Source organism: Aphelocoma coerulescens, chromosome 4, assembly GCF_041296385.1.
Source record: "Aphelocoma coerulescens isolate FSJ_1873_10779 chromosome 4, UR_Acoe_1.0, whole genome shotgun sequence".
In the NCBI taxonomy this organism is placed as follows: Eukaryota; Metazoa; Chordata; class Aves; order Passeriformes; family Corvidae; genus Aphelocoma; species Aphelocoma coerulescens.
The window spans coordinates 2,691,743-2,714,352 of NC_091017.1; the positions used below are offsets into that span (position 1 = coordinate 2,691,743).

Sequence of the window (22,610 nt, forward strand, 5' to 3'; positions counted from 1 at the left end):
AGACTCATGCCGATGATAATTCAGACACCCACACATTGTTTCCAAGCTGGGATTGATACCAAAAAATTTGTTTTTGAGAAGATGAATAGCTTAGGGGAACGACAGGGATTACACATGCTTGAAGTTCAGCTAGTACTGATGTGCTGTCCTGGATGAGAACCCTGATAACTGATGTTGCTTTATATTGTAAAATCAGTATGGATTAAAAGTCAAATACTGCCTTTGGAAGGGACATGCAGCTGGGGAAAAGACTTTTATTCCATTCTTTTCCACAGAAAACTATGCAGTTTTGCCTCAGTTCTCACAAATCCATCATTGATGCAGTACAAGCAGCAGCTGGGCCAGTATGGCAAGTTAATGAACAGAGTGGGAGGACTCCTACGGGTGTCTGAGGCAGCTAAGGATCATGAAAGGTTTATGGAAGGCATTTGCTTCTTGGCTCAAGGAAGGGGTGATTTTACATTAGTTTTCTCTTCCTCTTCTGCTGCTACTGTATTTGCCAATATTGGCCCAAATTCAGGAACCGGTTAAGTGTGTGTTTAAACCCTCCTGTAGCAAGTAACTTAAATCTGTTTAGTTTGAGATCAATTAGACTCGAAGATGTGGTAAAAATTAAGCATAGTTTAAAGTGGTTTGCCAAAATATCCCTTTATTCTTCTCTTGGTTAAAAACAAAACCAAACTAATTAGGCATTTGTGCATTCCAGCAGAAAGAAAAGAGTGGCTGGATGGTATCCTGCAAGCTCTGGAATTTCATGGACTTGGCAAAAGAGTCGAAGGTGTCGAAATATAACAGCCTAAAATGAAAGCCATTCCCTATGAATAATTGAGAATTTTCCCATCACAATCAAAAGATGGGATAGGTGAAGCCTGGCTTTTCTGTGAGTAAAAATTACAAGTCTCCATCATCATTAATAATTGTTCAGTTGTGTCTGATTGGAGCGATCTTGGAGCAGGAACTGGTGTTCAGGTATGGTTGTTACCTGGGCAGTTTTCTCCTCCTTATGTTGCTCAAAAATACATTTGTTGGGATAATGTAGCAGCAATACAAAACTTCCTAAATTTTAAATGCAGCTTTCTGAGAACAGTCTCATAGAAAGATGTGAAACTACCACAGAACTGTTTTATGCCAATACTGAAATTACTGGAAGTTAGTGAAAATATGTTGGACTTATAATACATTTTTTATTTTTAATGTGCATAAATCATAAATCACTTAACCTAGTTTATTTTCTGAGCTTCTTTTTTGCCATAATTCTGTCCATCTCCAGTCATACCAATGAAATTCATTTCTTGAGGACCCTCTAAATCTTGAATCTTGCTGTGTGCTGTATCTCCTTTGGGTTGCAGCCTCTTTGTCTGACACAAGAAAGCTTTCACCAATATGTATAATAAATGCAAACAGCACTACCCTTCCCACCTGCTCTGGCAGTGCATAATGTGTGCTCCCACACATCCCTTGGCAGAGCTAATGAGAGAATATTCATTCTGAGGAACACAGGATATACTGAAAGGGTCACTTTGGAATCTGGTCGATGCTATCCCAGGTTTCTGGGTCAGGGAATAATTTGCTGTGTTTAAAAATGTTTTGATTTGAAATCAAGGATTGTTTTAATTGTGGGTCATATGCAGTGTATAGCACAAAAGCTTTCTCTCTTCTCATACCTATTTTGCCATCTTGTTATTACAAAATATTTTTTGCTGCAAATATCAACAATCTTCATGCCAAAGTGTGAGCCCATGTCCACAATGTCTGTAACTGTGTGGTGAGGGCAACTCCAGCCACAGCCCCAGCTTGATGGCGGAAAAAGTGCTGCCAGCTTTTCCATATCCTTCGTGATGTTCTACGGTTAATTGGCCTAAGTACTTGAAGGCACCTTAAATTATTCAGGTTTGTAATACATACTTTAAAGACTATTTATCACCCTCAATATCAATCTAGAGAGGCATTTGACATTTAAAAGTAATTAATTATTAGATGCTATTAGCTTCATCTTGGCAGAGTATATTTAACTTGCTAGTGATCTCTTACCTCTGAAAGCTTATTTTCCTTTTCACATCTCACAAATCCTGAGATTCTTCTTGTTGTAATAAATATTAGTTTATTGTAAGGTCAGTTGTGTCATTTTCCTGGATAAGAACTTGCTCTAGGTTATGAGAACAAGATGTTTGTTTAGTGAAAACTGCTATTTTAGAATTGTGGGCTTTTCAGTTCAGCTATTCATGAACAAATTCTATACAACCAAAGGTACACAGCAGGATGAATCTGATCTCAAATGCCTGTACATGGTTGAATGGGAAAAGCTGAGTGATAAAAATACTTGTTTTGATATTGAAATAAGAAAATTTAGCCTATTGTTCATCCAGGAATTTAGATAGTGAAATTTCTTTAGGATCTGTGATTGAATCTGTCTTCCTTTATTGCTCCCAGTAAATGAATGGGATGAAAACACACATTTTTGTGGGCAATGGAAGTAGCTTTGAAAGCAAAGCACTGTTGTATTTCTTTTCTTTCAGAAGATGAATGTTATTTCATTAAGGGCTGGAAAAATATGTTTCCATTATAGCTGTTATTATCTCATTTAAGTCATTTATCAGTGTTAGATTACTGAGCCTGTGCCATTGCAAGTGGAATATTTAGCTCTCATTATGGCATATATATCAGAACTGCAGGCTCGGACTCTGCTCTGGGAGTTTAATTAAAAGCAAAAAATATAAAAAAAACTTTGCCTCTTTGCAGTCACTGCTGCATCTTCTAGTGTGATGCCCTTTGGAGATCAGCAGCTCCTTCAGCTGAGTTAAAAAAAAAATTAGTGTACAGTAGATAAAATGTGAGCCACTGATAAACTCACTGGCAAGTTTTACAGAAAGTATTCTATGAGGAAAAGCATTATATTTGAATTCCTCCCTTTTACATCTGAATGCTGGTATGGAAGAAGCTCCCTTAATGGGCAAAAATCTGTACGTGACGAGCGAGTTGGGTAATGGTAACACCTGGTCTGTGCCACTTTTAGAGTTGCACCCAATTAAATCATGGCTGGTTGGAACAGATGGTTCCTGAAATCAGAGAATAACCAAGCCAACTGGGACAAAATTTAGTGGTTGTCTCAAGGGTAGGAGCTTAGGCTGACACTTCAGAAAGTAGGGAATTAAAAAAAAAAATAATGGCACCTGTTTGCATACCTGCGATTTTTTCCCTTTGCATCTTTAAGTACTGAATAATGTCAAGAAGCCATGAAAACTTGAGTTTAGAAGGTGCAACTTTCCTTCTATGTGCAACTTTCCTTCTGCTATGAGCTGAATTCTCAACTCCAGGCATTCGCTGAGTTTATTAACATCATGAGGTACCAGTCAGGAGCAGCTTAATGAAGAAGAGTTCACAAGCTATCAGCATTTTGCTAATTAAAGAAACAGCTGTTGGATGAACAACCCTGGAGCTGATAAATGGCATGAACACTGTCACCTGCCCCTGCCGTATTGACTAACTGTGGCTTAATGCTGGCTTTACCTGCAGTGATAACACAGGATTCACTTTACCATCAGAGGTTTTTTAACTGATAATGATTTGATTTTTTTGGTTTATGTAAAGCAGGATTTTCTCATGTCCCAATCAGGGACAATATCTTCAAAAGTTACAGCTAAATAAATTTTTCTCCATAAAATCAAAGCAGCGCATCCCCAAGTCTGTGCTTGAAAGGTAAGTCTGAAAGGGTTATTGCTACTCAGATATACATTGTAATACACAAACCAAATAGGTTAAATTAAGGTGTAAACATACTGTTTGGTTATTAGACTTGAGTTTTGAATTCTTTTTGACAGCATGCCATTAACAAACTGTATTTAGTAGATGAGAAATGTTCAGGAGCCCATAGTGCTGGACTGTGTTCTCTCAAAGAGATATTTGTGATTTTGGACAGACTGGGGTCATTCAACTTACTTGGATGGGAAAAAACCCAAATCCAACCTGCAGGAATAGTTTTTCTATAGACACGATTTAAGACAAATGTTTGCATGGTTTGGATAATGTTATGATGAAAGCTGTCCTTTGAAAACTGAAGCCTTCTACTCCCCCAGTCTTTCCTTCTTATGCATGAAGCTGGTTTATCTAGCAAATTTGAATATTTGGAGAAATTTTTATGGGTTTGGTACAGCATATGATTTGAAGATTTATTTTTGCACTTCGTATTTGAGAAACAGGCATGTGCTGTGTGCAGTAGGTGATGAGGTACGTAATGGGAAAGGAAGGGCAACTAGAGTGGGGACAGGGGAACCAGAAGGCAAGGTCTGACTATTTGATTAAAATACTTATTTCCATATATGATTTAATTACGGAGATTTCACTGAGATATTTGTTTCAAATTCAGGTTAAACTCCAGCACTGTAATTAGCAAGAAAGAAGTAGAATCCGCAGTCATATACTCATATAGTCACTTGATCATTTCTTATATTTTTTTATCTGACACCTAGGTACTTAAATGTTTGTATTCATGCTGTAAGTGTACTTAAGCTTATATTGATTTTTTTTCACATTGTTATTTATTCCTAGTGGTCTGAAAATTATTATTTCTAGCTGGAATTATCTATCCTCAATCAAAAGTTCGTAAGAAAAGTTAGGAGATCTTAACAAGGTCCAGTAACACCAAATATTCCTCAAAAGTCATAGCATGGTTTAGGAATGAACCTTCAACATGATACAGTCCCATCGTGCTGCCACAGGCAGGGATGCCTTCCGCTATCCCAGGTTGCTCCAGGCCCCATCCAACCTGGCTTTGCACGTTTCCAGGAATGGGGTAACCACGGCTTCTCTGGGCAACCTCTGCCAGGGCCTCACCACCCTCACAGGGAACAATTATCTTCTATTAGCTAATATAAATTTATGTCTGTATCATATACTAGAATTGCATTGCAAACGTAATTTTTTTTGTAGAAGTAGTGATCGAGGACTTCTAGTGCTCTGTCACTGTATATGTATGGAGAGCCTTGCATTAGAAACAGCTGGTTAAATCCACAGATGGTGAATTCATCCCATACTATAAAATACCAGCTCAGTATTTTCTAATCCCTCATGCCATATTCTTATATGATGTTTATAATGTATTGATTTGATTGCCCAACCTTAGTGGCTGCGTGTACACATTGTGAGCTTTAGTTCTGCCTGACCGAGCTGACGGTGGTGGGCAGAGCTGCCGGTTGAGGCTTTGCACATTAACATGTCAGCTTTGGGGCTTCCCGGATTACAGGGCTCTCGTTTTCTCATGCTCACACATAGTGCTGCTTAAGGCGAACTCTTCTCCTGTAAACCTTTCCTCACTGGTAGAGTGTTTGCTTTCGAGCATGATCTGCTTACATGTGTCAAGCTCCTAAGAAAACCCCTCAGGGGTGTGTTCTTAGGAAGAGGGGATGTGATAAATACCATATGGTGCACGGGACTCTGGCTCTGTGTTTTTGTCTTCTTTCTTGTAAAGGAAGTGCCTTCAAATGACAGTTTGTTGGCAGTTTGTCTTCGCCAGTCACCAAACTATAAAGACTGGTATGGCGGTTCTCTGTTACTGAGAAACACTGGGGGGGCCGTGAGGGGCTCTAAAGGGCCATGAGAGCTGTGAGGGGCTTTGAGCGCCGTGAGGAGCTCGCAAGGGCCAGGAGGGCTCTGAGGGACTCTGAGGGCCATGAAGAGACTGTGAGGGGCTCTAAAGGGCCATGAGGACTCTGAGGGACTGTGAGGGGCTCTAAAGGGCCATGAGGACTCTGAGGGACTGTGAGGGGCTCTAAAGGGCCATGAGGACTCTGAGGGACTGTGAGGGGCTCTAAAGGGCCATGAGAACTCTGAGGGACTGTGAGGGGCTCTAAAGGGCCATGAGGACTCTGAGGGACTGTGAGGGGCTCTAAAGGGCCATGAGGACTCTGAGGGACTGTGAGGGGCTCTAAAGGGCCATGAGAACTCTGAGGGACTGTGAGGGGCTCTAAAGGGCCATGAGAACTCTGAGGGACTGTGAGGGGCTCTAAAGGGCCATGAGGACTCTGAGGGACTGTGAGGGGCTCTAAAGGGCCATGAGAACTCTGAGGGACTGTGAGGGGCTCTAAAGGGCCATGAGGACTCTGAGGGACTGTGAGGGGCTCTAAAGGGCCATGAGGACTCTGAGGGACTGTGAGGGGCTCTAAAGGGCCATGAGGACTCTGAGAGACTGTGAGAGGCTCTAAAGGGCCATGAGGACTCTGAGGGACTGTGAGGGGCTCTAAAGGGCCATGAGGGCTGTGAAGGGCTTTGAGCGCCGTGAGGAGCTCTCAAGGGCCATGAGGGCTCTGAGGGCCATGAAAGGACTGTGAGGGGCTCTAAAGGGCCGTGAGGGCTCTGAGGAGCTGTGAGGGGCTCTGAGGGCCATGAGGGACTGTGAGGGGCTTTGAGCACCATGAGGAGCTCTAAAGGGCTATGAGGGCTCTGAGGGGCTCTGAGGGCCATGAAGGGACTGTGAGGGTCTCTAAAGGGCCATGAGGGCTCTGAGGGGCTTTGAGCACCATGGGGGCTGTGAGGGGCTCTGAAGGGCCATGAGGGGCTCTGAGGGCTGTGAAGGGACTGTGAGTGGCTTTGAGCACCATGGGGGCTCTGAGGGCTGTGAGGGGCTCTGAGGACTGCAGGGAACTGTGAATAACAAAATATTTCAAGAGATTGTGGAATCCATTGGAAAAGCCCGCAGATCTGAATTCATTGTCTTCTGTTATGGTAAGACTACAGAATACTGCTGCTGATGTTTACTGAGGGGATTTTGTCAAAATGGATTTGAAGTTTTAGTGTGCTAAAATGAGTAAATGTCTGAGACAGAAGTGCTGACAAAAATGCTTTTAAAAAACATTAAAAGAATGGGGGAAAGGACAAACTAGTGACAACCTACTGAAAAATTAGATTTGACAAACTGGGAAAGAAAATAGATCTGAGTACTCCCAACTTCTAAGGCTTCTAAGCCTTGTAACATGGTGCTGAATCTTTTAAATATTTTGTGGAACCAGTCTCTGGTTTTTGTATGGCAATTTATATATGAAGCATCTCAGTTGCTGAATTACACTTTATGTAGATAAGAAGTTCATCGTGTGTGTTATGATCGATATTCGGGTGTGTGGAAAAGTGTTTTGAAGTGCCTTGAAATGATGTACATGGTAGTGATTTGATTATGAGGTAACAAAATTACGAATCACGGAAATGAGAATCTACTTGCAAGACGCTGCTCGTGTCTTCTCATCCAGAAACAAAGGGAATATAATTGTGTGGGCTTAGCTACAACCTGAACTTCCAGCAATAATGGAGATGTCAGCATTTTTAGCCTTCTGTGTTATTCTGCGTGGAAGAAAAACAAGCAATGATTGATACATCCCTAGGAACCCAAAGCTGTAGGTGGTAATTTGTTGTATCATTCTTTCTTAACCTTTTAAAAGTATAAAGCAGATGATTGTAGTTTTGCTGTGGTAAATTATTGTTGTAGTAGTAAAGCATGAAAAAATGGGAGAAAAGGTAAAATGTGTGTATTATTGAGGGCAAAGATGCTTGTCCCAACCAGAGTGTCCAGATTTACCCCTCATGCGCTCAGATATTTGTTCTTGGTTAATATTTTTACCAAGATAATTGATTTTTTCCAAGGATATTTAAACATTAAAATATAATTTGGTGTCTTTATGAGCACATCCTCATCCCAGTAAAGGGTGCAGTGTTAACAGCTACCTTTAGACTTCAAAGGGAAATTTCAAGTTCCTGTCAAAATTTGCACGGGCATCCAATCTCATCCAAATGCTCCCCTGAGTGAGGCCTGCAGCTATCCAAAAGTTCTGTCACTGTAAATTCCTGTGTTGCCTTGCCTTTCCCCCTGCTGCATGTTTAGAAAGATGGTCTGTTTTCCTAGCAGTAAAAGATGTGGAAAATGTGCTGAAGTTTGCTGAAAGGAATTTAAAAGAGAATATTTTTGTCTTGGCACGTAGCACAGTTGTAAGAAGGATCATTTTGATGACATCCATCTGTTGCAGATTAAAATAGGTTGGAATCGGGGATTGTGAAGTGAGTTAGTGCAGCATGATAAGCAGGGTGACTGAAATAAATGCATTGGAATGGATTGGGCAACCGAAATAAGTGGCTGGAAGTGGGAGGCTTTTAGGATATTCTCATGATGTGAAAGAGTGGCTCTGCCCGACGTCAGTGACAGGGAGGTGGGATTGGTTGAGAACATGCTTGGCCGGAGGCGTTCCGGTGGAACGGCGAGTCCCAGTCCGCCGGAGCGCGGGCCGTCCTCGAGCTCGGTGCTCAGCCCCCCGCAGACAGGCTCTTGTGCTTCTTTACCTGCTCCTCGCCGTCGCTCCCACTCGGTTGATCGAGCTGCGACAATTGTTGCTGTCCCGGTACACGTTCCCAAAGGCTTATTCTGTGTACTCCTTGCTTCTGCTGCACGACTTGGGTTTGTGTCCTGGTCTCAGGTGTCTTAGTGGCCAATTTGGCTGTGTGGGGAAACATCCAAATCTGGGCTGGTTTCAAACAGCCAGGGTCGTTTTGTGTTGCAATCATAGACAAAGGCAAGAGGGCTGAGGCGTTCCACACTCCGTTGCTTAACAGGACATCCCACAACCTGGCTGAAAAATGAAAGCATATTTTCTAGGGTTTTTAAACCACTGTTAAATGTATGAATGCAGGCAGTTTAGGAGTGGGAATATTTACAACATGATCCTGGATTTAGATACTTAGCCTTGAGTACTTCATCCGCTTTGTTCTGAGGTTAGCTACATGTGCAGTGCTGCCCACTTTGAGCATATATATCTAAAAATAATATATCTAAATTTGTGAATAACATCTATACAAATCTAGAAAATAATGTACATAAAATACATAAATAATATATAAAATTATATAGAAAAAGAGATCATATATATGTGATTGCCCAGAAAACTATAGTTAGCAAGTTGATGCATTTATTTTTCTCTTGTTGACAATATCAGTTACTATGATTTATGGTTGGTTTTTAATTTTTTTTACAGTTCTTGCAAAATTTTGAATGCCAGCAATTATTGCTCTATTTTGCTCACTTTGACAGGTCTGCGGTTCTTTTGTGCCATTATTGCCTAATTTAAATATGCTAATTAATGCAGATATAATTTGAAGTCAGTTATTTCACAGTTTTATCCTCCTGCAGCATAAAATTTGGAAACCTTTCACCACTGATGAAGTTCTACTCTTGTTCAAGCAGGGGCTAATTGGGGAATTTTTTTTCTTCTCTTTTTACAGTCTGACAGCAATGCAAGCTTTCTCCGAGCTGCCAGAGCTGGCAATTTGGACAAAGTAGTGGAATACCTGAAAAGTGGCATAGACATTAACACCTGTAATCAGGTAAGATATTTGAAGGACAGAAGTTTACAAGAGTGAATTGCAAGGAACTTGGGCACTGTAGAAATACTATTTATCTCTTTATCCCGCTGGATGTGTTGTGCTTAGCCCACGGATTTTCCTTAGCCATCCCACCTGAGGCACCTGATCCCCTGAGAGCTCAGGTCTGGGAGTCTGAGGGTTCCCTTGCTATTTCTGTGCGATCTCAGGGGGGAGGTAAGCACTTGAGTAGGTGTAGTTGTAGCTGCTCAGGTAACTCGTGTCCAAGGAGATTAAAGTCTTATCACTCACCTGCACTAGGAGTGCAGTTCTGGTTACTCTCGGGTGGCTAAAGGGGTAGCCATGGGCTTTCACCTTGTTTCACATAACTATATGTGTTTTTATCACTGGTCAATAGTACCTATAATGTAACATTAAAGGTACTTAAATGTTGTGCTTAACACACTGTCTCCCCTTTCAGGAAAGTTATTACTGCTGTAAAAATACACCGTTAAAGTTCTACCATTGATATGACTGTAATGTGATAGAATGCTTTGGCTTGGCTCTTTTGTAGGTCTGTCATATAAATCCAATTACTTTGGCTTCATAGCTTAGGGACCTACATTTGCAACATTTCTTTAAGTGACTAGAACCATCAAATTTAATAAGACTCTAACTGTGACTTAAAATAAATATGCAAAAGAGTAAATGGAATAATAAGAAGTGAAATAATCTAAAGTATTTGGAGCCCTCACTGTCCTTGCTGAAGGAAAGCTGCAGATGAATAAAGTAGGCATGTGTAAAACGGAAGCTAGGGCACAGGAGTGAGAGTGGATCTGTTTGCTGTGCCAAGGAATTTAATGATGAGGAGGATAAGAGCTGGGGCTTTTCATGTCCTGCTTATTGAAAATGTATAGAAAGGTTCTTGTCTTACTGTTTGGGACAAAGTTTCCTTTACAAGACTTACTGTCAAGGAAAAACTTCCTGAGTTATATGTGACGTGACCTGGCAAACTTCAAGTTGCCCAGGTAGGTGAGAGTAAAGCTAGACTCAAGTTCTTACATTCAAATAGATCCAGTAAGTTTTCCATCTTTATTTTAAGCACCAATATTAACAAAGAGATTCACCCCCAGGACAGAGCACAGTTAATATGATCATTACTTAGGAACATTACTAGGTGTTTTCTCAGCATGCATATTCTTGTGTTGGTTGTGAGAGGAATACGACAAAGGTTGCTGCAGACTTACCTTGTGTGGAAAGTGCTTCCCACCTGCAGCTGGTGACACAGCTCCTCTTGCACTGTGTAGGTGAGATCAGAGCTTTCCCCATCCACTGAGCACAACCAAGCACTTCAGATTCCAGTTCTGGTGCCATATAAAATTGCTTATGGAGATTTTTGATAACTAAGACCCTCAGTGCTTCCACTGATTAAGCATCACCGGTGTATTGTAAATTCTATTGGGAGTGGGAGCAGACTCCCTCTGCTAGAGGTCAGGGAATACTGAGTAAACCATCACAGCTACTACTGCAGCCTTCAAGTTACTGCTACTCCTTCTTCTCCTCCTCAGAGTTTGACAGGGGTGTCCATGTCATTGTATTCCAGCTGTCTAAGGGGAGAAGCAAACACAGTCTGTGCAAAATGCAGGGGTGTATTTTATTTTTAAGAGTGAGATATCTCAGTGCTCTTTTAAAAATGAAGCCTTGTATGTGCAGGGTATTTTTTTCTCAGAATAATGCTATTTTTAGACTAGATCCCATCTGAGAAAACCATACATAATGTTAAATATAAGCTTTCCTCAGTGGAGAGAACACCCGGAGATTCATTCTTGAGTTTCAATGTTTGGGTTTTTTTTTTCAGTTCCTGGGTTTTCAGAGTGATATGTCTTTGTAGATAATCAAAGTATTTTCCCAATGTAACTCTTGCCAAGATATGATGGAGCTTAATGTTTCTGGATATACTGAACACAGAGAGTAGTTAATAATACAGTTATATAGTTAATAATTAGATATTACTTAAATATGCTTCACTGAATGCTCCCTTCATAACAAATTCACTTCTTATGGAATTGCTTACTTTAATCTGAATTCAAGTACTCTTATCTATTCTGAAAATCATAAATCAATTCTGTTTATTTCTGGAGAGAGTTAGAAATGTCAGGGGACAAAATTCCCCTGTTTTAAGAAGAGTCCTTTAAAAAAAAAATCCAATTCCTGGTATTTTATAGGACGGATAACTGATAGTCATGGGAAATCTCTGATTCCTTTAAAGCTGTTTTTCGTGTTACAAATGTAGTTTTTTAGGATGTGGTTACTGTTTGTAGTTAATGTAGCAAGAGAAAACAGCTTGCTTCTGCATCATGTTCAAAATGTTGATTAGCAAAACGAACTTAAATCTTACACTGTGTGTTTGGTGCAGCCCAAGTGTCCAGCAGGAGTTAGACCCCAAAGTCTGACCATTTTGAGAGCTCATCAGCTGCCTGCTGAAACTGAGTTGGGGATCCAAAGGCACCATAAAGTAACATTGCTCCATCTTGTCCTTGGAGACCTGTCAGTTTTCAAGGTCGTGTCTTGGAAGGAAAAATGCAATGGGCGCTGTTGTTTGCTTTGGAAAAGTCTTTTGTGTTCCTCCATGAAGTCTAATGCCTTGAATAGAACAGGATTCAAATATTAGGTAGCTTTGGGCTCCTCCAGCTGCAGGGCTTTTTGAGCTTCAGTCAGTTTGGTTTTTGCTCTCGTTTTGTTGGCTTCCTTTTAATTTGACGGGTCTCTATTCCTTCAGTGGCAGTGAGACAGAGCACAGCTGTTAATTACTCCCTCCTTCCCTCCAAACAGAAAGGCACTGCCTCTCCCAGCAGTGCCAGCTATAGTCTGAAGGAGCACTGTAGCATAATGAGGGCAGCAGCACCACGTTTGATGTCACTCAGGGGGTTAATTCAATTTCTTGACTTCCTAGACTATTAAGCAACATAAAGGGAGAGTTTTCATAACCTGATAATATTTTTCTTTTTTTCCCCACTGTCCACTTAATTTCTTCATGGTATTTTTAGGAAAAACTTCTACAAACCTTCGGACTTCAGAAAGCCAAGCCCAGCTCTCTAATGTGCCCTTTCCCAAATCTTTCTTGAAAAGAGGTTGCCACGTGTGCTTTTTACTTCCCCAAGAGATTTATTCAGAGAAGAGACTTTGCAGAGCCATCTATTAAAGAGAGAAAAGTATTTGAGTTTAACAAAGACTATGATACTGCTTTTTAGTTTCTGCCTCTGCTGGCAAAAGGAGTTAGCACCACCATACAGAGTTAGTCACAAAAGCTTTTTAATTTTCATTGTGTTTTGAAGTTACGCTTTACTGTTGGGCTGTTTTCATAGAATTTTTTCCCCACTTCTTTCAAACACTTTCTTTCCCCCATTCCTATGTTTTTATGTTCTTTATCATCCTCACTAAATCTCACCAGCAGAAGGTGAGTCGAGCTTTCTAGGACTGCTAGGTTATTGTCTATACCTGTCACTTAGAGCTGAGCTTAGAGGGGAGGGTGTAAAAGCCCACAGAGCGCTGACTTGGCTGATTTAAAATGTCCTTTGAGCTACAGGTTGATCTGGTGCTCTGCCAAGACACTGCTTTTGCATGGTGTCAGTTTGCTTTGGCACAATAGGGTTAGGTGGGAATAGGAGAAGCTGTTGGATCTGGGTGATGTCCTGGAAGGAGTAAATGGCACAGAGGATTCATGCTGAACCAGGCATTGATGAAAGAGCCTCCATTCCATGAGGATTGCTCCATGAGGCAAATGAGTACAAAGGCAGAGGTAGCAGGGACTTTTTTGGGTGATTTCCAGACAAGAGCAGTGATGGTGCCTGTCTTATGGGGAATAAGTGACTGACTTTGGACTGGCTTTAAAAAGGCAGGTCATTTTTTAGGACCAAGAAATCCCTGGACTTTCCAGTGTGGTGAAAGTACCTGGGGTGGCACTGCAGGAAGTCCTGGGAGCAGTTGGTGGTATGTGAACATGTTTGTAGCACTCCATGGGATACACAGCATTGACGTCTCTGCCTCAGTGGTAGAGGAGAGAGAGAATTGAGGGAATCAGGCACTGCAAGGAAACACTTGGAAACAAGAACCAGCTTGGAAGGCTCAGTATTATGTTATTTCATGAGAGTTAAAATCACCAAGGAGTCTCCAAAAGAATGGCAGTTATGGCCTATGCAGGCTTTGTCCTTATGCTGCAGTTTTCCTTAGCAGACAACTAATTTCACCCTCCCCAACTTTTTGGTGGGCATGGGAGAGAAAAAGGGACGTGTCAGAAACCTTCGTTGTTCTGAACTACAAAAATCTATTTGACAGGAACAGAGGAGTTGCAGTGATTAAATCTGAGATTCCATCATCAGAAGCAGCAGGGATCAGCCACGTGGGCTGGGAAATAATTGCAGCGTTGGTTCTGATTAGGGAGAAACAGAACAAAAGTTGCTTTAAGGCTTCAGTTGTGCTGGCCCTCAGCATTTAAAGTGCAGGGCTTGCTACTGCTTACCCCAGCTTGCTTTATTTAAGGAATTATGGAATTTGAATGTCTATAGTACTATTTTTAAGCTAGAGTTTCTTCCTATAAGCTTTTTACTGGATCTCAGCTATTAATTTTCCTCATGTTTTAATGAATTAAAGAGAAGTCCTGTGTTGCAAAGAAACTCAATCTATGCAGCAATATCAACTTTTAGGTGCTTAATGTGGCATCGGCAGATACGTGTCTCAGAGGTAGGAATACAAGCGTTTTAGAAGATTAAGCGCTTGGACAAGCCTTGCTCTCTCCATATTTTGGCACACGATAAACTAAAACCAAAGCTTATCCTCACTTTTTTGCATTCAGAGGTGCTTATGGGTCAAGAATTTTGCAATATCTCTGCTGTTTGTGGACTTCAGTTTGTTCCCAAAGAGTGAAGAAGGTTAATAATGTCACAGCAATGCATCAGCTGTGTACACTGTGAGGAGGACAAGCTGCTCTTCATATTCCTGTGGAAAGTGTTGGTGACAGAATCTGTGATATCAGATAGGGGAATGGCTCTTTGTTCTTAAAAAGTGAGGAGAACACTGTGTTTCCCCACAAAATAGTGTTTCAGAGCTCTCAGCCACTGTAGGTAGTAATTATGGTTAGTTGATACTCAGCTGAGATTAAAAACGAAGAAAGATCAGAGCTTTTTGAAACATGTCTAGGCTGCAAAATATTCCCTGACATGTGCAGTATTCCTCTTTCTGGTGATTATGGTCAACCTCACCACGTATTTTTGGCTAAGGATTTATCCTTTACTAGGGCATAGCACTACTGCTACCCCTGGGCTCTGCAGCTCCATAGTAAGAGTGTTTCCTCTGGAATAAGGATGTTCTGGTTGCTGCAGCCTTTCCCACATAATGGGGTTGATACCACATTTGTCATTAACATTTCCTAACTACCAGGCTGCAGAAGGGTGTTCCTCTGCTTTTGGCAGCCTGGGACTGTGGCCTTTCTTTAGTTCCTTTGCGTTTCTCCTAGTTCCACTTCTGAATTTGACCACAAAATCTGCCTCTGCTGCTTACATGGATGTGGAATTAAATGGAGTTAGTGCAGAAATGCATTTGGATTGCTGTGTCTGAAGCTATTGGACCCACTCCCGTCAAATGCCTCCTGTGAAGTGCTAAGTGCTTTAAAATCCCACTGGGAATTACAGGCTTGAACTGCCTCTGTGAATGGACAAATAAAAGCCAGAAAGTTGCTTGTTTCTTTCACATTTGAAATGACTCTGAACTGTTCAGAGACAAGGAAAGTGGTAAAAATTACACAGTGCTGAATTTGCTGCTGGTTACTCAAATACCCGAGTATTGCTCCTGATGTCTGCAATATGGAAACCAGGAGAATGCTGGAGGGAATAGCAGTATTTGTTGCTGTCACCTGCCTGATGTAGCATGAAAAATACCTTAGGATTGTGAAAAACAGGTTGGCAATTCAGCTACAATAGACTGCAATTTTATTTTTTTCCCTTGGGTGGAATGGGGATGCTAGGAAGAAGGAGATCAAGTTTCCATGGCAGGAATTTATATGAGATAAAGTATCCTGTTCCTGTTTAATGTGGATAGGATTTAGATGCTGACTTTCTTAGGTTATTTTTTCAACAATCCTAGCTTTTATTTCATTAATTTTCTTTTCCTTTTTGATTGAGATGGCAGAACGTCAAAGCTTAGTGAAGACTTGCTCACAGACACCAGCAGAGGTACCAGATCAAGGATCAGTTTGGAAGTCGAAAGTGGTCAATAGCTATTTTGGCCTATTTGTGCTTTTGGGTTTCTATTTGATACCAGTTATCCCAGAGGAGAGACCAGGGTTCAGGACAGCTATGTCAGCATGGAAGAACCCTGATTGAATAGACACATCCTGTGTAAATTTGGCTAAGTCCTGTGATTTCTCAGTATTGATAAAACCTCAGTAGGGCTGGATAAGGTTACGGTAAAGTGAGGCAGAAAAATCACTCAAGTTTTGAAATACTGGGCTCCATGGAGATGCCCAAGGTAGTAGTCTGTGGAAATGGGAAGCTATTAGAAAATAAGGACTCTTTTCTGGATACTCACAAAACACAGTTTGTTTTAATGTATTTGTTACTATGAGGAAAATGTTATCAGGGAAGTTTGTCCCACAGAGCCTCGGCTTAAACAGCCATGTCCAAAGTATCTGACTTATGCAGACAGTCAGCTAAGAGATGTAATAGTATTCCAGCTCCTAATCTTCTCCTTATCCCAGGGTGAGGTAGGAATGTGCATCTGATATTTGTAATGGATCTGGCCCTTGTGCTTACAGAATGGACTCAATGCTCTGCACCTGGCAGCCAAAGAGGGCCACGTGGGACTGGTACAGGAATTGTTGGAAAGAGGCTCAGCTGTGGATTCTGCCACTAAGGTAATTCATGCACGTCTGTAAGTTTATTCAATACATGTGAGAAATACAGAAAAAAACCCCCAAAAGTACAAAATAAGAGAATAATATAATTACTGCACTGATATTTAAACTGTTATTTCTGTTACGGCTGGGGAGTCTCTGCTGAAGCTCACTGGAAGTAACTGAAGAGGAAAATATAATTTGTACTGTAATAGAGGGGAAGCATTAGAAGTTTTTAGCAATGACAGATTTTCCTTATTTCCAGTGACAGGTTCTCTGTATTTTAAGGAGAATTAGTATAGCTCCAAGTAGTAGATTTTTTCAAATTTGTGAAAATCTGTAATTGACTTTATCATATCTGCAGTCTTTTCACCCATGGGCACAAAGGAAAGAACACCCATGGGATAAGTTGCTTTTCCTTCAGCCTTTCCACAGGCAGGCACATGCACATGAATGCTATAAAAAACTGCTGATTGAAATGATTCCTGAAAAAGGTTAATGGTAACTTGCATTTTCCACTTCCCTCTAACAGAAAGGGAACACAGCCCTGCACATTGCATCCTTAGCAGGACAAGCTGAAGTTGTCAAAGTTCTGGTGAAGGAAGGAGCGAATATTAATGCACAATCTCAGGTATGGTGCTCTTGTCCCTTCTCAGTTCTGAAAGTTATTTGGTGAGCTTTTATAAGATAGATCTGAGATATTAGGCACTGCTTCTAAACATCCAAGCCTGAAAAATCAAGCAAATTGAGGCATTCTTTGGTAAGTAGAATAAAAGTAAAAACTGAATTGAAGTCATTACATGCTCATTGTGTGATACCGGAACTCATATTGTTGGTGACTGAAAATATCCTGAAACAATTTATTGAAGCACACTAGGATTCCTAAAATATTTCCAGGTGTATAAATATTATATGTGAGTGGTATTTGGTGAGCAGTAATGAAGATAATTTCTCAAGGGCTTAATTTGTACAATTGCTTTTTATGGTTATTTTTTGGTAGAAGTTTGCAGATAACTTACTTCAGGCTTCCAAACACTTTCTTTATGTGATCAGAAAGAATTTCCATCAAAAGTTTGCAATGTACATTTGAACTGGGGAAAATCACCTTGTCCTGGCAGGGAAGCCAAGTGTAAAAATGGCACTCTTATTTCCACTGACATGAAACTCGTCTGGTCTTCCAAAACACACCAGAGGATGGAGTGATGTCCCCTACCTATGATTTCCTTTGATTAGGGTTAAGAGCAATTTCTCAAATAAATAATTTGGTTAATGTTTGTAAATGCTGCCTTAATTATAGCAACTGTCTGTAGCTATAAGGGGCTGAACAGATGATATAGATGATAAAGAAACCACATCTTTCTGAGGTACCTGGCTGGTGACATCCTCAAAAAAATTTTGAATTTTCCTAGCACTAGCTCCACACCTTGCTTGCCCAGACCTGGGAAACTGGGACCTGGAGGGTTTCCTGTTGTTTGACGTTACAAATTCACCATGGACAGGGTAAAGTAAGTAGAGAGCAGGAGATGAGCAAGCAGCTTTACAAAATGAATGTTTGTCTGTACCTTTAGCACATTTTAAGACAAGGGAAAGCAATTGAAAGAAACTTTTAAGCTGCCTGACTCCCAAGATTTTAACACTGTATTCTCTATTATGCTTTTTGCCCCAAAATGACTGAGGAGCTCTCTCAGGACAGCTGATGGTCAGTTGCTCCCCATGCTCTATTCCCATTAAAGATAAGAAGCGTAATTCCTTCGTTTAGGAATTTAGCAAACTCCTTTCATAATGAGCAGGCTGGATGTTTCCTTCATACATTTATCAGCCTTTTCACGTAGAAGATAAAAAAGTCTTTAATGTTTTGAGAGTGGTAAGAGAAATAATGGTAAAAAATGATACTTTCATGAAGCATTATTCCTCAAAAAGTCTTTGTGAAGGTTTTTCCTTAGGCTGAAAAAATAAATGAGGTTTTCTAAATTAAAAAAAAACCAAACCAGCAATTAGAATTGGAAAATGTTTATATAGTATTCTAGTTTTAAGCACATTTATTGTTCTCACTGGATGCTTTGTGTAGTGTACACAGAGCTGTTAACAGGCATTTGCTACTTGACTTAATTGAGTTAATCTGATGGAGGACATTTTCCCCATTACTGCTCACTGGTTGCCTCCAGGCAGGATGGATTGGAACTGCTGGGATACAGATGTCCTGCATTTGTGCCTTGTTGTCTTAATTAAATAAGTCCTGTTGACTTGACCGGGAGCTTGAGTCCTTAATGTGGTGTCATCCAGCTTTGGGGCCTTTGGGTTGTGTCTTTCTGGCCTGCTGTGCTTTTCCAGAAGAGGTGGATGAGATGGATAATAGCTGCTTCAGGCAGGAGATGTTCAGAGGCTCTTGCTGCCACTGCCAGAGGAAACATTCCAGTGGAAGGTGTCCCTCAATTATAAAGTAACTTTTTTATGCTCTGTGAGTGGAACGAAGCTGATGAATGCTGCCTTTCTGCTTAAGGTTGCCCTGACATATCAAGAATCACATATCACAGAAAATGAATGTTAGAGAGAAAAAAACCCCCAGAAACTCCAAAATTAATAAAGAATAGACACATGATTTATGATAACAGATGAAGAAAGGTTCAAGCATACATAACTACAGCTGCTCAAAAAAGGAAAATAGGAAGTTAGAAAAAGGGACAAAGAATGACTGAGCAGAATCTGCTTGAGTTCTCAGATAATAAGGTTTATTTATCTAGAAACGTGTCACTGATGGGGGAAAAAAGGAGAAAAAAATCATATCAGAAAAGAGCTTAATCAAGAAAGTGAGAAATGAACAAAAATATAAATTAAAGGTAAAATGGAATACAAAAGTGAGAAATTATAACTGAAATGCTCAGCTTCTCGTTCTTACATTTTCCCTCAATTCCACTTTTAAAAATGGGTGCCATATTGTCACCTTTAAACTTTCTAGGAGCAGTTGTTGCTATTGAGGGCATATTACATTTTCTCCTTGGTTTCTCTGTTATTTCACACTTTATATTTTTTTAGGCCCCTGTGAAATGGCATTTGCTGGTAGTGATTTAATGCCAGGAGAGTTACTCCGGTTGGTTCATCCCTTCCTCTTTAAAGAATTCAGTACCTGTCAAGGCCATTCTCATTTTCAGTGATGACAATTTCCCATAGTGACAAAATTTCTTCTCTGATTGTGAACTGGCAGATAAATGAGTAGTTGCAACTCCAGCTTGTTCAGTTTATTGTTTTTTCCTTTCATTTTCTCCATTAAATTGCATAAAACCACTGTCCTTTATCAAAACTTATAAGCAATGACATCTGAAACACCACACTCATTTCCTAGTTCCTTGCAACAGCAAAATAACAGAATTATCTCAGAAAATGCTATTAAACCCACTGTAACCACTGGGATTACAAACCCCATCTGTGCTATCTGAGGCTGTTAAGCATTCTGTGCTCTGATTTTATAGATTTTGGGTTTCTATTAGATTACTTTGCTTTGCCCTTCAGTTTCATGTTAGCCTTCAGAGCTGTTATTTTGTTCATCTTCCTCTTTTAAAAACTCTGTTCCTTTTGAGCTAACATGTCATCAGTGCTATTTTTAGAAAAGTAATTTCTATTTTGATGCAAAGCCTAATTGCACAGTGATTACTAATTGAATGACTCCACTTCCAGTTGCATGTGTTCCATTTGAGAGCTCACATCTTCCTGGAGTGTGTTTCAGGCAAAGGGTGGGATGAGGGCACACCCAGAATGGCCAAAGTTTTACAGGTTGCTGCTGTTTCTTGGCATATTTCCACCAAGAACTGGACAAGTGTGGAGTGTTTTGGTTCAGTTAGAAGCACCTTTTACTACAAATATTAAATAGTAAATATATTTATATAATGAGTATCTATAAGCCCTTCACTTGATTGACTCCACTCATAGTTCAATGAGCAAATCTAGACAGGTATCATCAGGTGAAAACCTGATTTCTGCAATTTCTCTCCTTGATTTGACCATGATTTTGGTCCCGTGTCGATCTGACCAGGCTGCACTTGTTGATAATGAATGGATGGTATGAACAAGACGGCACAGTGGGTAAAGGATCCACTGGGGCGTTGCAGGCTGTTCCTTTGACCTTTGTGTTTCCTTGCAGAACAGAACAAGGTCCGTGCCATGGATTGATGCCATCTTCTGTACTATGTATTCACTGGGGTGGGTGATCCTCTAGGTACTTCTGAATTTCAGTGGGAAATTCAGGCCAAGTCTTCAGGGAGCATTGGACTGTTCCATCAGGCAGACCCATGGAAATGGAGTTGGCCACTCACTTCTGTCACATCCACCCACACCCATGCTCCCATGACACACTTTCACTGAGCCTGGTGTTACACTTCTTGCATAGCTGGATCATCTCTTTACCCCAAACCTCTTCTTAGTTGTTGCTTGTGCATTAGAAAAGTACCTACTTTTTGTGCTCTTCCTCCCAATGAGATCTACATTTATGAGATATCAGGAATTCTTATGTGAGTTCTTGATTTTTTTTCCAGGTGGAAGAAATATCACCAGATTTAGTCAGTCCAACCCTTTCTTCTGATAAATTACTCTTTGTCACTTTCTCTTTAAGTCATCCTGGACCATCTGACTCATGTAGAGGCATCAGGGATGTTGGATAACTGGAAATCAGCCTTCCAAATGTGCTGATAGCCTGACTGCAGTAACCTTAATAACCTTAATAACCTTAATAACTGAGTGTACCTGTAGACTGTCCCTGCAGCAGTGATGCTGAACTGTCCTGACCATGCCTTCCTTAGGGAATGGGTCCATCCTGACATTGCTCCATTCCAGACAAGGTCAAGAAAAACCTCCTGTGGACAGTTGCACCTCCTAGGATGAGGCACTTTGACAAATGCCAAGTGTTTGAGGTATAAAGCTGAAAAGTAGAAGGCAAAATGAGTAAATACAATCAGCTCCTGTTTGGGAACTGTAAGGAAACTGTCATACCCTGGAGTCACCTAAGAAAGAAGTGATTCCCTTCAATTTTAAAATTCCTGCCACTGAGTTTACAATGGGATGTGTTCCCCATTAGCACAGGTTGTGTTTTGCTCCCTGCTTTGTTTAGGGGCCCTCACGAAAGGAGGAGCTGCTTTTTAATCATCAGATTATTTAAAGTGACCCAGATACGGAGAACAAGGATTAGATAAATCAGTCCTCCCCCAAGCTGATTTTGTTATTTAAAAGCCCTCTGGTTTCCTTTCCTCGACATCCTGCTCTAAGCGCATTGGGCACACATTAGCCAAGAAATATTTTTGCTTAAATTTGCCCCTGTTATGGTCACCACTTCCTAGGTCAACACACAGGAGATGCTGTTGTGACTGCTCGAGCATTCTTATCCAGACTTCTCATCAGATGGAAGCAATCCCTAGAGCGGCACATTTCCAAAAGGAACAATAAGAGCTCCTTGAACGTCCACATTCCGTGTTAGCACAAAAGCAAAGGGAGATTTAGGTGATTCTCAGAGAAGTGATCAGCTTGTCTCTCTCAGGATGCCCTAGGATTTGCTTTACCAGGGATTGCTCCCGCCATGGGTTGTAAGGATAATCTAACCTTTGGAATAGAGCACATTTTGCAGAGTATTTGCTACTCCATTATGACAAAAGGTTTTAATTCCACCAAGTGGGTTTTCTGCTTTTATATCAATATATTTAGAGCATCAGATTTTTAGCTGCTGTGTATCAAGAGGAGTAATTTAGCTACAGTTTGTCATTGCTAATGTAATAAAGGGTTGGGCCCATTAGTTGTTCACTGGAGGGGAAAAAATGGAAGAAGTGCCTTCTGGAGGATTATATGGGTTTTGAGGGACATAAACAAAAGTTGTGCATTAAGAAGAATGAAAAAACCCAAATATTTCAAACAACAAAGACTGAAAACGAACTGAAAATATTTACAGTATGTGTCTGAGTCCATTTTACTGTAAAAGTACTATAAAAGAACGAGTGCTCCAGATGGAAAGATTCTGATTGAAACAAGAAATGTTTTTTTCAGTCAATAGTAATTATTCTTAAAATGTATAAGCTTTAGGGGGCTGCAGGAACTCAGCATGCCAGTGGGAAGAGTAAGGGCTTACCAGACCAACGCACCGTATTTCTCCCCTGCTGGGATGACACAGTGGTGACTATAAGAACCAGGCAGTGCAAATGTTAGCCATGTATATTTATGAGTGTAGGGATGACTGAGGCACAACCAAATAAATAGAAACATCTTTTTTTTTTTTTGCTTTAACACAATATTGTCTTCCTTCCAGCCCTCAGCCACACACAATAAATGGATGCTTTCAGGACTGCTTTTCTCTTACCATGTTTTGGAAGACAAACCCCAAATGCAGTTTTGGATGAGTGCCCAGATTCAAACCTGAAAC

General features: G+C 40.7%; 1 protein-coding gene across 9 annotated transcripts in view; it reads left to right on the forward strand.

Annotated features, from left to right (window-relative positions):
* The window catches only part of ANK2 (ankyrin 2), a 129,582-nt gene that overhangs the window by 3,420 nt on the left and 103,552 nt on the right, over positions 1-22,610 (forward strand). For all 9 annotated transcript variants that reach the window (XM_069012491.1, XM_069012484.1, XM_069012487.1 and 6 more), the window contains exons 2-4: positions 9,253-9,354; positions 16,139-16,237; positions 16,749-16,847. In XM_069012491.1, coding sequence (XP_068868592.1) covers positions 9,253-9,354; positions 16,139-16,237; positions 16,749-16,847 — 300 coding nt within the window. The remainder of the gene's footprint in view (positions 1-9,252; positions 9,355-16,138; positions 16,238-16,748; positions 16,848-22,610) is intronic.